At 39.3% G+C, this 16,669-nt stretch overlaps 1 protein-coding gene across 28 annotated transcripts in view; it reads right to left on the minus strand.

The window, feature by feature from the left end:
* Positions 1-16,669, minus strand: part of ANK3 (ankyrin 3) — a 624,902-nt gene that overhangs the window by 101,400 nt on the left and 506,833 nt on the right. For 17 of the 28 annotated variants that reach the window (XM_070488170.1, XM_070488208.1, XM_070488247.1 and 14 more), the window contains one exon: positions 6,126-6,179. The exons of 9 other annotated variants lie outside the window; for them this stretch is intronic. In XM_070488170.1, the coding sequence (XP_070344271.1) occupies positions 6,126-6,179 (54 nt within the window). Of the gene's footprint in view, positions 1-437; positions 1,122-6,125; positions 6,180-16,669 lie in introns of those variants that run through there. 2 more of the 28 variants (XM_044755366.2, XM_070488241.1) reach the window with 1 other exon arrangement.

Below are 16,669 nucleotides of genomic sequence, written 5' to 3' on the forward strand. Positions count from 1 at the left end.
TGTAGTACAGGCTGTGGAAAAGTTCCTTCCACAAACAGGCAAACACTGTCTCCTTTTTATGACTCTCATTCTCTTTCTGGACAAGAGCTTGGCTGGCTGAGAGATTTCAAAAGCGTGTATGTTATGTTTTCTCAAAGGTAAGTGATTCAGCTGCTCCAGCTATATTTTCCAATCCTTCATTCAGCACCGTTTATAATTTCCATTCATTTAAACTCAGGAAACCACAAGAGCTCAGCTTTTAAACTACCAATCAAGTCTAAAAATACACTGTCAACGACTGTTTTTGCAAACGTAAAAACCAAACAGATCAACTTTCTACTGCTACCCAGTACCAAGAAATTATTTTAAGTAACTATTCACATCTGGGCTATTTGCACATTCATTGCATATGAGACAAAAACAGCACACACCGAGCACAGCTTAAAGAAAGATCTTACTCTGTGGTAAAGCCATTTCCACCAGGCTGGGCTGATCAAATGTGTTCCTGATGTTTCCAGGAATTCCTTAAGCAGTGATTTCGAATCTACCTCCAAATCCGCTCAAACAAACCACTCCTGGCTCGTATCCACCGTCTTCACCACCACTGCAGCCGAGCTCCGCTTAGCATCTTCGTCTCCTCGCAGGCAAGTGAGGGATTACACATCTTTTCCTACTCATCGGAGTTCAAAGATCTTCAAATATTTCAGACCCCAAAAAAGAACAAAACCTTACTACATTTAAATTGAGATTAAGATTCTTTTGATCACTCCGCAGACATGCTTTGAAAGCTCCTTCTGATTGGATTACAAACTCCTCTGGCAAGCCTCTAGCAGGACCCAATGGTGACAGAAATGCAAGCCCTTGAGTTATTTGTATGTAAATATGAGGACTGCTCCGGTGTAGACTTTCGGTAATTTGATACCAGCGCGCTCGGTGCCTAACCGGGTAACCGAGCCAGCCTGTTTAAACGCAGGGCAAGCGAGCGAGCGAGGCGCTGCATTTAATTAGGGGACGACCCCTCTCCGACATGAATGAAGAAACGGCCAACCCAGGTAGAGAGAAAACAGGAGAAGAAAACAAAGAAGTGGCCTCGGCAGGGAGTGGCAGGGAGCTCCGGGCAAACTTTAACTTTGTTCTCAGCTGGGAACACCAGGAGCCTCGGTTATTTATGGTCTCTGTCAGGTGGAAGGAGGGGAAAGAAAAAAAAAAAAAAAAAAAGAGGGAGGGCCTGCCCTTGAGTTGAGGTTGTGAAACTGTAGGGCAGAGGGAAGCAGCCGTGATCCGCCTAACTCTCCAAGAAGCACATGAGAATACACTAGTCACCGCGGCTTTTTATCAAGAGTTTGAGTAAAGGAGCGGAAGTGAGACAAGCTGGAAAAAGCAATGGATGCTCCGCTTTATTTTTTGGCACAAGTTCTTTCAACTCTTTAACACACTCAAAGGAACTAACTGGTTCTCCCTCCTTGAGAGGTCCCTGGAGAGAGTGAAGCCCACGGGGAGCTGGGGGTGGCTGGAGAGGTCTGTGCTGCCACGGGAAGGAGGCAGCGCAGTGAGGAGGCGCTTCTGTCACTTTGCTGTGACATTGTTTCCCTTCCCTGGGACTCCAGTTCTCCCTTCTCAGCTGCTCCACCCTGTTGATGTTGGCAGTGGAGGAAAAAACTAGTGGGACTTTAGCATCCTCCATCTGGGTACACTGGAGAGGCAATTTTAATTGCTTTTTCTCAGAATAGCTAGAGAATTAAGCTAGAAAGTAAGTAAAGCGTTTTGAAACTGGCTGGCTGAAGTCAGTGGTTGCAGCACTGTTTTCATGAGAGTGCATCTCTCTGTCACCTAAACATACAGAAATCTGAATCTGTAGAACTGATGAAGTGGGGGACAGATTTTTCTTGGATAAATGCATAAATAAATGAATAAATAAGTGACTCATCTAATATTAAGATGATATGACACGCGGTGCTTTAATTTGATCAGCCTGGCTGTAATCAACATTGTAAATAGGCAGACATGGAAGGGAAGCCATTTAGAATGTCTGGTACATATTGCAAAATAGTGAAAGAATGATTTCCAACTCTGTAAAGAGGGGAAGTCATTGTTAAAATGGAGAAAATGTCTGAATGTTAATCTGTTTTCCATGTCGGCACTTAAAATCCAAAATACCTAGCAAAGTCTTATTCAGTGACTGTCACTCATTCAAACTTCCTAACAAGGACTGCAATGAGATGTTCCTGCCCCTTGACTTCTTGTCCAGCCTCTCTCTGGCCACTCCTCCACATGCATCCTACCCTTCTGCTGTACAGAATTAGTTCAGTCACTACAAGTCCTGACACTCTTTAGACTTGAACCTAAAGGTGCACTCTCTCAATGGACCTTTCCCCCTCTTCTTCACCTGAGTAATTTCTCAAATCTTTGACTCTTTCTAGAACTCCTCCCCCCCTTCTACCCACCATCTTAAGTTAGGCGTCCTTCCGGTGGGCTTCCCTTCTCAGAGTGTACTGCCAGTAAAAACATCTACTTAGTCTCTCCCACTGGATGGTGAGATCTTCTCGAATAGGAACCAAATTCTCCTGGGCCTGGCATGTTCTAAGTGCTCCATAAATACTTTTGGAATTCATGATTACTTTTATTAAAGAGGTTGGTGGTTTTGCTTTTTTTCCATCTACGTGCCACAGCAACTTAGCACCCTTTTGTCTCATCAAGCTTGATAACTGTTAGACAGTAAAATTTCAATAAAATTAAGCTTCTATTCTTTACCCATCCTTCTTAGACTTCAGAAATGGTCACCGTGAAACCAAAAGAAGCCCGGAACTGGGGTCGGGGTGGGAGCTGTCAACACATTTGGCCAAAGATTAATTAAAATAGCTCTATGATATTAAGTAATTATGCATTTACATTTTAGAATGGTGAAATCATTTCTTAAAAGGCATGGAATTTAGAAATAGAGGCCAGTGTATTATTTGAATGCAGTTTGCATCATAGGTGCTCTGGATTCCAGCCCAAGCTCCACCATTGACTAATTAGGTGACCTTTGGAATGCTGTTTACTCTGAGTCACTGTGGTCACAGTTTCAACCTCTACAAAATTGGGATAATAACTCTGCCTCTATCCTAAGACCTCCTGGGGGCGTTAAATAAAATAATGCATAAAATAAGGACCTAATCAGCACTAACTGTTAGTAATGTTCTGTAACACAGCTTTCTCTAGTGCCCAGGCATCTGAATGCATGAACTTATACAGTTAGCATTTAAATTGCTACTACTGATACTGGTAAGGGCAAAATCCAACCATAGCAGCAAATTGTCCCTGCTCTCCATTGCCTAACACTGGGCCTGGCTCATAATGGGTACTCAACAAATATTTGTTGATTGAATGAATGAAATGAATAATAACAACAAAACTCACTCTCCTTTCAATACACAAAATATAACTCACTCTGCTTTCAATAAACAAAATATTCTATAATTATTGGATAGTACAACACACTACTGTACCAAAGATTAGAAAGGAAGGAGATGAATTGTATTGAGTGACTTATTAACTGCTTCTAATTCATTATATAATCCAATAATATTTTGATTAATGGCAGCTTCTGATCAACAGATACAAGTGTGTATAAGCCAACAAAGTTAATTCTATTAGTGGACAACACTCACACGATATCAGATATATTTAGTGTGTGTGTATATATATATATAAGAACCACAAATTTTCACTTTCTAAGAAGTACTTGTGTGGATTTATGTTTCCTAGAAGTGTTTGGCACAGGAGTATAACAGTGGTGTTATACATAAATTTGACTATTTTCTGGCAAAGAGGAAGTGGCAGTGAGTGCTTAAAGATGCCCTCTCCAATGAACCATGTCTCCTTCTATTGGTGTCCTTGTGTAGTACCCTTCCTTGAATCTGGGCTGGCTTGATTTTTGAACAACAAAATGCAGGGGAAGTGATTTTGCATGACTTCTGAGTTTGAATTCAAAGAAACTGCAGTTTCTACGTGAGTCTCTTGGAAAACTTGTTGGGGGAAGCCAATCCCAATGTAAGAAATCTGACTATGATGAGACCGCCATGCTGTAAAGAAGCTCAAGTAGCCATATGGAGAGGCAGCATGGAGAGAGAGAGATGCCTAGTCAGCCCTCAGCTGTTCCAGCCATCCTAGCTGAGGCCACAGACCTTTGAATGAAGACACCATGTTGAACATCCCACCGTGTTACTCCTGCCTTAGCTGCTATCTGACTGCAAGCTCATGAAAGATCGCAAGAACCCAGCTGAGCCCAGTTAATTCACACAACCATGGGAGATAATGATAAATTAAACCACTGAGTTTAAGATATGGGTTGATACACTGTAATAAGTAGTAGAAACAGAGAAGAATGAGAAATGACAAGGTCCAAAGGTAAGCCAAAGAGGTCACACACTGGTTGCCTAATGCATCCCTAATAAATTAGAGCTAGCTCTGTAGTGTGTTATATGATTAGCGTAGACAAAGTCCAGGAGAAGTGTAGGAGTAACTGCTACTAGAGGAGCCTCATCAATTTAGTATTGACTTTATGCCTGTCAAAATTATGAGCACTTATTGTTATTCCATTTCTGACAATAAAAATACCAGAGGCTGGAAAATGCTTAAAAAAGGACACAAAACACCGCAAATCTACCTTGATCTCACCATTAAACAAATAATAAAAGCCATTCAGAAGCATTTCACTTCAATTTCCCAGCTTATCCCTCTTTCTAGTCCTCCTAACATGACTAGGTTAAGAGAAGAGGTTTTCTGCACCGCAATCAACCTTTCAAAGATCCATACACTTTGTCTACCAGGAAAGAATACAAAATAGAATCAGGAACAAAGAAGACAAAGAAAGAGACTATATTAAATGATTCTCAGGACTGTGGTTGGTCAAATAGGTGTGCCCTCATTCCTTATTAGATTCCAAGTCAATGGTCCGGCGTCAGTACCTGGTGGAATATCCGTAATCCACCTTCCTTGCAATCTTTGCCCTCTAACGATCCTTTTTATGCTGAATAAAGGAAACAGTTCTTGGCCTAACATTTAAAAGTGTTTTCATGCCCTGGGAGTTCTTTTCTTCTCTCTCTTTTTTTCATTTTTGTATGTAATTTTTTCCTAACGTTTTCCACCTTAAGATCATCACCAAAGAATATTTTTGTTGCTTTTCCAGGGGTTGAAAGTTGTTTTCCCATATGGCTGGAGACTGGAATCATGAAGAAAGTTCCTTAAAGTAACTATACCAAATTACATTGTCAAAAACGCTGCTCAAAGTGCTTACTTCCTCTGCTATGAAATAATCTCCCCAAGGAATGTATTTTGTAACATTATAAAGTATGACGTTAATAGCACAAAACTATGAACAATAGTAAAAAAATGAATTAATGGTAGAAAAACCTTCAAATTACATGGGATTTAAAAAAATGCTAGATTATAAAGAATAAAAAGGAACATAGTCTCTATACTCTACTGATTTATTAAGAGTTGATTTCTGAATAGAACTCAGCAAATAGTGTTACAGACAAGCAGTTAATGATCAGAATTTTGAAGACTTAAATTCACTGTCCTTGTTCTGAAAAAAGTGATTTTTTTGATCATTGCATAGCAAAGAGAGGAAATGAAAACTATTGAGAAAATAAATCCTTTAACCATTTCTAGTCTACATTATAGAATAGTAGAATGAGATCACATCATTATAATCAACATCAGAATTTATTGAGCATTTACTCTGTTCTCGGCACTGTTTGGTACTTTATAAGTATTGTCTCATGTTATTCTTACAACCTTATAAAATAGATTTGTTATCTCCATTTCAAGATAAAGAAAACCCAGTTCACAGTGGTGGAGCAAATAACCCAAGATCATTTAGAATATGGGGAAAATTGCATTCAAAATCAGTTGGTTTGACTGCAGGGCCCTACTTTTAACCACTGCAATATGCTATGCAATTGAAAAAATACTACAAGAAATTGGCAACCAAAATGTAAGCTGCATGAAGGCAGAGGTTTGTCTGTTTGTGCAATATCCAGTGCCAAGAACAGTGCCTGGCACATAGTAGGTGCTCAATAAATGTGTGCAATGAAAGTTCAGTGATTGCCTTTGGAGATGGCAGCTATATTACTGGAGTGAGGACAAGGAGGGAGACTTACTTTTCACCGTAAACACTTGTACCTTGGGAATTTTATACCATGTGCATCTATCACCTATTCAAAAAACGAATAAAATTAACAAAAACAAAACAAAACACAAGTACTACAGATAAGTCAAATAGGCTGTGTTTTCCATACATCAGAAAATAGCAGGCAAACATGGAGAGGAAACTCAGTACTTTACACTTGTCTCTTTAAGAGATGGAACAGAAGAAATGAAATAAGGCAGGAAGGAGATGCACATTATTAATGTGGTACTTCTGGTAGCTTCCCAATGTTCTAAAGCTGTGGTTCTCAAGCTGTAGGATGCATTAGAATCACCTGACAATTTGCATTTCTAACAAGTTCCGAATTGAATCTGATGCTGCTGGTCCAGGGACCCCACTTTGATAACCACTGGTATAAAGGATCCTTACAAATAAATGACAGTTATCAAATGGCAGTATTGATTCGACAGAATTAAGCCTCTGTTATCCTAGTGGGAAACACCGGAATTAAAATATCAGCTTCATCAACTGAATTCAATGAACCCAGTGCAGTGTTTCTCAAATGTTGATGTGTATGTTTGTGTCACCTGCGGACCTTGTTAAACTGCAGATACTGATTCCACAGGTCCAGGGTAGGCTGTGAGATTCAGCATGTAGACAAGCTCCCAGGTGACTGCAGACCACACTTGGAGTAGCGAGACAGTAGAGCACTGGGCTAGGATGTATGTTATGAGCAAAGCCAACTATTGCTTTCGAGGCATTTACTCCCTAGTAAAGAAATTAAGACCGGGACACAAGCAACAATACAAATCCTGTACTCCTCCTCCTGCTGGCTGCAATTTAGTTAGTGTTTTGTATGTGCTAGACACTGTGCTGAGCACTTTATACATACATCTCATTTAATCCTCAACCCTATGCAGCAGGTACTATTATTTCCCTTTTGTAGATTAAGAAACAGATTCAGAGAAGTTCAGTTATTTTTCAGAATTCACGTGTCTAGTTAGTGGTTGAGTCTGGATTAGAACCTATGGAGTCAGCTTGCAGAACTCAAGCTCTTAACCACCAGACCACAATGACAGAAAATGCACAAAAGAAATTACAAGGTATTACAAGAGCTCAAAGCAAGAGGGTATCACACTGGGTTGAGTAGATCTGGTAGATGTTGAATGGAGGGTGTGTGAGTAAAGATGGGTAGAGCGACACTTGACTGTACTTCTACGTCAGGCTGGAGGACCAGGGCTCATGACTCCATTATCTTCTGGGATGGTTGAAGGCTCAGAGAGATGCTGACAGCCTCAAACCCAAGGTAAAGAAGGGAGTGAGCCCTCTCTCCTGGCCCCCTTCACTCTCCCCCTGCCCCCTCAGTCAGGAATGAGCAAGTGCGGGCTTTCACGTTAACTCTTTGTTTTCCAGCATCTCCCGGTGACAGTGGGTCTTGTTTCAAAAGATAAACATTAAGTGCTAGAATATAATAGTTTCTTGCTTTTCTTCTCAATATATGTGACAACAATGGGGTAAAGTTGAGAAAATGGTTAGTTGAGCAATGGGTGAAACAGGCGGTCTTAAGAAGGCTAAAGAAGTGTGTGTTATTTTAAGGGATTCATGTACCTCTCATGGGAGGGCCCTTGGCTGGATTCTTTCTTTCCCTTCCCTAGCTCCAGGTACGTATAAGATCCTGGCTTCATAGGTGGCCAAAAGGAATCATGCTTAAATGGCAAAGTTTGTACATCTCTTAACCAACAAGAACAAGTTGCTGTTATCCTACAGAACAAATGACTCTCTGTTGAGGCTGATTTTTTTTAAAGTACAAATTCAATTTGATTCTTTACATTATTCTGTTTTTTCGTAGCTAGATGTGCTTCATTTTAAAAATTGTATAGAAGTTTACTGCTTCTTAATCCAGGCTAGATATCATTTCTAAAGTAAGCATGCATGACTCAGTGTTGGCACTTTTCCAGATGTAGCAATGAAAAACGTCCCCTGTGATCTTGGTTGGGTGAATAAACAAACCCATCCCAGAAAGAAAAAAGAATTCAGTGTCTTTCGTGGGAAGAGGTAGAAAAAGACAATGTTGGGATAGACACTATAATTTTTTCATACTCTTATCTGTACTCCTTAACCCTAATCCAGAAATTACCCTCAGTCATCTAAGTAAAATTAGACATTACACTGACTCGGTCAAATGAACACCTGAGACTAAAGATAGAACACAGGTAGAAAGAGCACAAGGTGACGTATGCTGTTCTCATTATCTCAAACCTATGCCACTTTTCAAGAAGACCAGACAATGAATAAATTACTAGCTATAAACTAGCCCTGTTAAATCAGGCACTAAAATGTTGGTTCTGAATTACAGAGAAATTAGGTAGCTAAATTCAAGGTGGCAGTGCCGTGCCAAGTGGTTCTTTCTTCTGTTCATTTTTCCTTAGGATTTTCATCTAGCCTCAACTCCAAATCCAGACCTTATTAGTCTTGGCTCTTCATTACTTAGGTGTATAAGGACCACGTGCACAAAGCAGGAACATGTCCACTGTCCCCGGGTATAAAGGAGTATCAGGATCGTATACTCTCTGTGGGCAAGGATTTGACCTCTTCCTTCTCTTATGCCAACAGCTTTTCATGGTGCAGGGCAACAAACACCTGTTCATTGGTTCGTTTTCTATTTCCTACCTCTGCCTAAAAGGTGAGTACATGCAAGGTAGAGATAGGTGGCACCTGTTGTCAGTTCTCATCCTCATTGCAGTTCTGGCCCAGGTGGTCGGTCAGACCACCCCTTCTCATTTGTAACATCTTTCCTTGTTTCTCCAGCCCTTCCTGTTCCCGGTTCTCTGCCCACCACTCTGCCTCCCCCTTGCCCATTTGTTCTCAATGCTGATGTCCCACTTTCTTCTCTCTGAAGTAAGGATCCCAATGTGAGGGGGAGGGGGCTAGAAGTGCCAGATTAGGACCCACTTCCACATGAAGCAGGTTAGACTTTCTAGGTAGATGGGCAGGGACTAAAATAAAAATGATTTGGGGAGGGATCATATTCAAATTATTACAACGTGTTTTGGGCAAGTGAAAAAACCTATTGTCCTTAGTCAATAAGCATCCTTAATGCTCTGCCGTCTCCTACAACAATCCCTGTACCCATTCATTCCACAGGCTACTCCAGCTACTCATTCAGTCGCAGCTTCTTGGAAAAAAAACTACTCACACTACAGTAGAATTACTCTATTCTGTGTCTATATCTTTGATATTATGGATGTAGCAGCTGCTGAGGTCACCAGGGACTCCTATGTTGCCTGTGCTCATCTGATTGGACCTTCCCAGGGAAGTTTCTCCCGGGCTTTCACTAGAACCCATGCTTCTGGTTTTCTCCCTCCATTGCTCACCACTTCCTCTCCACAAACTTTGGCATTCCTCTTCCTCTTAAATGTCAGTGTGCCTGGAGTTTTCTAGAACCATTTCCCTTCTTCCTTATGCCCTTTCCTGGGGTCCTCATCCAGGCTGGTGTCCGGCTTTCCCACCCCTGTATGCTGGGCTCTTCTGTGGGGTCCTCTGCTTTCCTGTCTGACACTTTGACCAAAGTTTTCTGAACTTGGAACACTTCTTTCTGATCTCCACCCTTCTAGCCCTCCCCACTGCCCCAAATTTCTGCTTGTCCACATTCTATCTGTTCCTTAAAATGCTTCCTTCTTGAGGCCTTCAGTAATCTCCCCTTCTTTTGAATTTCCTTGTTGCTTTATCTGTTCTCTTACAGCATCTCATTGAGTAGGAAGTCGAAGCAAAAAATCTAAATTCAAATTCCAGTATGCTTGGCTATGTGAACCTGAACAAATGTCTTAAATTCTTTGAGCCTCACATTCCTTAATGTAAATTAGGACTAATAAAACTTTAAATTAGGGCCTTAAATTAGGACTAAATGTAAATTAGGAGTAATAATAGCACCAATATGCTCTCAACTACTTTGAGAAAATTAAGCAAGATAAGGTACCTTATAACTAACATTTACTGGGATCTCTGGGCTAAACCCTTTATACATTATCTCATTTAAAACTCACAATAATCCAACAGTTGTGGGATTCTTATCTAAGTTATCAGGCACCATTGATGTGAGAGTAGATGTCAGATGTTTGAGGTTAGGATAGGGATTTGAGTAAGCCCCTGCACTGACTTGTGTGATCTTGATCAAGATCCTTAAGCTTGCTGGAGCTGATTTTCCATATCTAGAAAATGGCAATACCAATGGCTCTAACGATCACTGTGAGGATTAAATGACATAACGCATGAAATGTATAAAGCTTAATGTTTAGTACATAGAAAGGGCTCAATAAATCGTAAACACCTTCTTTGTGATGTTGAGCGTGTTCATTTATATGGAATCCTGTCGGGGGATGGAGACACAAGTAACGGTGTGGAGTGAACCAAGTGGACACGGCCATCCATGAGTGAGGGATTGTATGTATATGTCCTAGGTACCATGACAGTGTGCAAGACAGCTCTTCTTCCATGGAGCTAACAGTCTACTTTGAAAGAAAATAAAATTAATTACAAGTTGGCAAACTACAGTCTGTGGGCCAAATCCAGCCTCCTGCCTATTTCTGTAAATCAAGTTTTATTGTCACACAACCATGCCCCTTTGTTTAGGTGTGTCTCTGACTGCTTTTGTGTTGTCTCTAGTACAAAGGCAGAGTAGAGTAGTTGGGACAGAGACCATATGGTCTGAAAATTTGAAAATATTTACCATTGGCCTTTTACAGAAAAAGTCTGCTGCCCTCTGAAATTAATGACTAGTAAATTGAGATGAATATTAGGAAGAAATCAAAACGCGTGATTGAGAGGAGAATGAAAAGAGGTAGCCAGGGGCCATATCACACAGGACTTAGCAAACACGGAATGGGCCTGAGTTTTATTCCAAGTGCAATGTAAAGCGTTGGGAGGTTTTTATTTTAGTTTTGTGTTTATACAAATATTTTGTATTTATTTTTGTAAATATTTTGTATTTATTTTGGGGGGAATTTGTATTATATAGAGGAGAGGCTACTTTATCATGAAATATAGCAACCACGCAGATGAGTACATAAAACGGAAACAGACATTTTAACAAATTGTTACAGAATAAACACTATCCAGGTTAACAAACAGGACGTCAGCACCTCAGAAGCCTCCTACAGCCCCGTTCCCAACAAGGCGTCCTCCCCCCTCCTCATGGCAATCACTTTATGATATTCTTTTCCTTGTTTTTTTAATAGCCTCACTATCTAATTTTACAATCCTAGTTTATCATTACCTGGTTTTGGTGAATTCTATTGTCTTTGCATAACCTGCAACCCAGCAATTACAATGCTAGGTCTATGCCCTACAGAATGTATGCATATGTGCACCAGGAGACACATCTAAGAAGGTACATAGGAACTTTGTTTGCAACAGCCCCATACTGGAAACAACCCACACCTCCATCAAAAGTAGAATGGAGAACTTCATTATGTACAGGCATACAATGGAATATTATATAGAAATGAAAATGAACAAACTACAATTATATGCAACAACATGAATGAATCTTAAAAACATGAGTCTAAGCTTGGGAGGGTTTTAAGCTGGGGAATGGAATAACATGATCCAATTTATATTTTTAAAAGATTGCAGAAAGCTGGGCCTATGGCGAAAGAGTAGAAGTGAGGATGTGTAAAGAGGCTCCTGTAGTATTCCATGGGAGAAGTGGTGGGTGGGATTGGGTGGTGCCAGTGGCAATGTGGAGAAGAGGGATGTGAGATGTATTCGGGATGTAGAACTGATATGACTCGCTGATGGCCTGGATATGAGTGGTAGGAAAAGGGAGATTACACGGAACCATGGGTTTGGGCTTGGGTGGTGGAGCCATTTATGGAGATGGAGAAGGGTGGGAAGAGACCCTCTTGGGAGGGGTATATTACGGGCAAGATGAGTTAAGATTATCTGAGAATCTAAATGGACACATCAAGTACATGGCTGGGTAAGTGGATATGTATGGATGAAAATCACCAAAGAATTCCAGTTTCAAAGATAGGACAGCAAAGATAGGATGGAGTCTGTTTTAGAATAAAGGCCTCTGTCCCAGTTCACAGATCTTTTTCTTTAGCTGGAAATTCTTTTACATTCAGTAACTATTCTTTGGGATGCAGATGTACCTTGGGCAAGTCCTCATAAAGTTATTTATCGATTCCATACATAGCCTAGGACTGTCTCAGTGAGCAGGGGTTTAATGGAAGGAAAAGGGAGCATGGCAGGCAAATTTTCTCCATCCTGCCTGTTCTCAGAAACCTTTCCTTGAGTTCTCATCCTTTCCTTGAGTCTCCCTCCACTTTGATGCAACTGTCTAAACACATACTGAAGATGTGCTGTGTGCCAGGCACTACACTAGCTTCTGGGGATACAACAGAGAATAATTTAGTCTCTGCTTCTGGTATTTCATTTTGACTTCATTGCTGAGAGTAGCAAGCAATTAGGTAGTGTCTATTTGAAAGGTCAATTGCAAGCAAAGAAATATCAGGCAAAATGCTAGATGTTATGATTTAATAGGTATTGTAAAATGTTAAAATTTCAGGTGAAGAACAATTTCTGCCTAACAACCACCACCGAATTGGACCACCTGGGAGCAAACTAATCTCCAAGGCTTCTTCCCAGATCTAGAGAGCTAAAAACATAATGGTCGGATTTATTTATGAGTCTGATTAGGATAACAAGATAGTCTGAGGCATTCAGTGAGGAGGGGGTCCTACAGGGGGTTTTCCTGGTTGTTTTCTTGATATCCGGCTTCACGTTTCCCAAAGTAATTTCCCCTCTTTCTTTGAGTTTCAGATTGTGCCAAGTCAAATTCTACTTATTCTCTCCTGATTGAGAATACTTGGATATGTTTATGAAAACTACTTGCTTTGAATTCTTAATCTATTCTAAATTGTGTTTGTATTTATTTTACTTGAATTTGCATCTTGGTCTGCATATTCTTTTGCTAAGATGGTCAGAGGAAGGTATACCACTTCCACTGTAGTCTCATCAAGGTCTTTAACAAATAATTACTATTACTGTGTGATAATTTCCAAAAGCATTTGTTCCTTTTCCTAAGCACATTTTTTTAGACACTTCAAAAATACATTCTTGGGTTCTGTATATAAGAAAACAAATCATGTTAGAGTAGCTATGGAAGAGATGATCTAAAACCACAGATTGTCAGATCTGTCTTCTTGTTCACCTCTGCTACTCAGCTGGTTGGGCAAGCCACTCGACGTTTATTTGGATTTTGCTTCCTCATCAGTATAATGGTGAGCATGTGCTACATGATACTGAGCCACCCTTCAGTTCTTTGAAATCTGTGGATTTAATTTCCTGTGGCTTCCACTGGGCACTGGATTTGGCACAAAGGTGAGCTGGGCATGACTCTCCTCACCCTTGATGTCACTCTAACATCTGATGAAATTTTATTGCTTTATTATATCTCAAACCTATACTTATCAATAATTATTTCTACTGCACATGTACTTAGCCTCTTACTTTTTTCTTTTAATATTTCTTTTCAGGATCAAATGTGTCTGCATTTGATCCTGAGAGAGATTTTGCAGCCTTATCAAAATTGTGAGTAGCTAAGAATTAAATAATTCTTCCCAGGAAGCATTTGTCTCAACCAGTTGTCTCAAAATCCTTTTTCATAAAGCTGCCTTTTTGGTTTTTACTTTCCATGGCTTAATTCCATTTCTCATTATGTCCCATCTATAGTCTTTAAATCTGTTACTATAACCCAACTCATTAGAATTCTGCAAGCTAAAATAACATTTTATGCATGTAAAAAAAATTTCCAAAATATATTTTATAGGAATTTACAATTTAAAATCAGCATTGAACCAAAGCCACCTGTGAAATCTCCTGGGAGGGGTACCCAAACTAGAATACAACTTGAACCTTAATTTCAATTTTCTTCTCTCCTTCCTCCGTCCCTCCCTCCCTCCCATCCACTCTCCTTTCTTTCCTTCTTCCTATCTCTCCTCTCTCTTTCATCTTTTCTTTTCTTTCTTTTTAATTATAAACAGACTCGCAAAACATAAGAATATAACCAGCACTAGAATCAAGATATTAGTTTGTATGTAGATTAACTTTATATGTATGTAACATATTATCTGGGAAAGAAGACAGTAGAGCATTAAGATCTTTGTGCATCGGTCTGCCCCCCTGAGGAGCTCTGCTTACCCCCCACCTGCGTAACGTGTGGGCTTACCCCCCTGCCTTAGAGAAGACTGCTTTATCTCCTTTTCTTCCACTGCTCTGCGTTGCTAGTACTTCGACCTTTGTCAACTCTGTAACTTGGTTCCATTGTTCCCCTAGGTCATTAATTGATAACATAGTCTAACCTTGTTTTTCTGAATTTTTTTTTTTTGTGTGTGAAATTAATCCAAACACTCTTTCACCTTTACTAATTTCTCACAGTGGACCAAAGAAAGGAGAAAACAAAGAAACAGGAAAAGAGAAAGAAGGAGAAGGAAAAGACACTGTTTCCTTAGTATTTATTCAATTTTTATAATTTAGGATTAAAATTATATTTTCCCATATTACAAACTCATTCTTCTTTTCTTTCTTGAGAAAAATTGGCAGTATACGTTGCATATTATTTCGATTTGCTTGTAAAAGCCATTGATAGCCTCAGCACCAAAGGATGCCAGTGTGATGATGTCCTACTAGTTCTTATAGAGAGAGATATCTACAACACGCTTGTGGTTTCATTGAAATAAACATTTGCTCCTATCCATAAGGGCTTACTGAAACAAGCAGCACCAAATCCAATTACAGTGGCAAAGCTCCAGCAAGACTATCAGGCAAGTGAGTCAGATGTAAAAACTATCATTAAAGTTGCAGGGGTCCTTTTAGAATTAAAATTTCAAAATGATTTGTTTTGGGATTTGGAGGAATATAAAAATGCTAGGTTATGCAGCAGAGAATGATGTAAATACATGATAGGGCAAATCTGGCTTACCGGAGCACATGCAAGCAAAATTTAGGGACTTTAGCTGATAGGAATATTAATATGTCAAATTAAGTGTACGCTATAACCTCAAAATATCTTAGTCTTCATTAATACATTTTTAATATATTCCATGGACAAAGCAATAACCCTGCTACACTCTGCTTTAATCAGACTACACCTAGAATATAGTGTTCAGTTCTGGCCACCTCAATTTGAGATGGATATAGATTTATTGAAATGTACATAGGAGACTGACCATGATGGTGAGGGAGCAGTGGAAGGAAGTGGTGATAATATGCCTGGAGGAAAAAAAACTAAGAAAAAATATGGAAGTGTTTTTAAATATTGGAAAGATTGTTACAGAGAAGAGGCAGATTTTGTTTTAAATAGTTCCAAATATATCAGAGCCTGAATCAATGAGTAGAAGCCTGAATCAATGAGAAGGATGCTCAATAAAATGAAGAATTTTTGAAGTCATAGTTGTTCAAAATGGAATAGGCAGTCTGAGAATGAGAGGATTCCCATCATTGAGGCATTTGGGCAAAGGGTCTCCTAAGCAGAAGATTCTACAGAGGTAATTTCAGCACTGGATGGTTGTTGCTCAGATTGAATGACCTTTAAGCAACCCCTTTCAACATTAAATTCTACAACATTATGAAATCAAAAGCCATTTGATTCCAACAGCCCGTGTACACATCCGTAAAGCAAATGGCCAAGTTTAAAGAAAGATGGATAAAACGAGAATTAAAATTTGCTTATTAATTTCAAATTCCCAAACTGAGATAAACCTAAAGGAAATGACTGTCATTTCTAGTTAAACAGCTAAATGAATTATCTTCCAATTAAGAGATTCAAAATTTCTCCTTTTTTGAAGTTATTTAGTTAGTTATCCACATGTAAAGGCTGTTATATAGTCCATTCAAACTTAGCCTCTCATCGGTGTGGCTATTTTGGGATATTCTAAAAACTAGCAAGTTTTTAGGTCTGTGATTTTCGTATTATATTTCATAATAATTTCATTTGAAAAATGTACTTTTGACATTGTTTTGTGTGTATACACATCTATGTGAGAACATCATTTTTCTTTTACCTTTTGCACATAAGAAATTACTCTGAAAATGTTGCATTAGAAGACACTGAAATATAATATGACAGTAAGACATACTACTCAAAGTTCTAAAGATGATACAAATATTATCCGTTTGGGGATAAACAGAGGTAAACATATAGTTGATGTTTTAGAGAAAAAGAAAGAAAAATGATGAGTAAAAGCCTGTAACATTTATCAAAAGAAAATTTACAAACAATGAAACAGGCCCTCCCAGGTCCCCAAAAGACATCAGGGCATTAGCTTTTTTAGATGCAGTCCCCAGCCACAATGCACTTACAGTAGGCAGTCATTGGACATCGAGAAAGCTAAAGTGACTTTGGACCAGGTAAGTTTTTCCACTATTTAGGTTTTCAATAAAATTTTTGCAAATCAAAGAAGGAACTGGTAATTAAAATAGGGAAGATTACCTAAAGGCAGAGAAAGACTAGCAACAGTAAGACTGACCCAAGAGAAAAATACTGCATGAGAGATG

The sequence above is a fragment of the Equus asinus genome, chromosome 2 (assembly GCF_041296235.1).
Source record: "Equus asinus isolate D_3611 breed Donkey chromosome 2, EquAss-T2T_v2, whole genome shotgun sequence".
NCBI classification, from domain to species: Eukaryota; Metazoa; Chordata; class Mammalia; order Perissodactyla; family Equidae; genus Equus; species Equus asinus.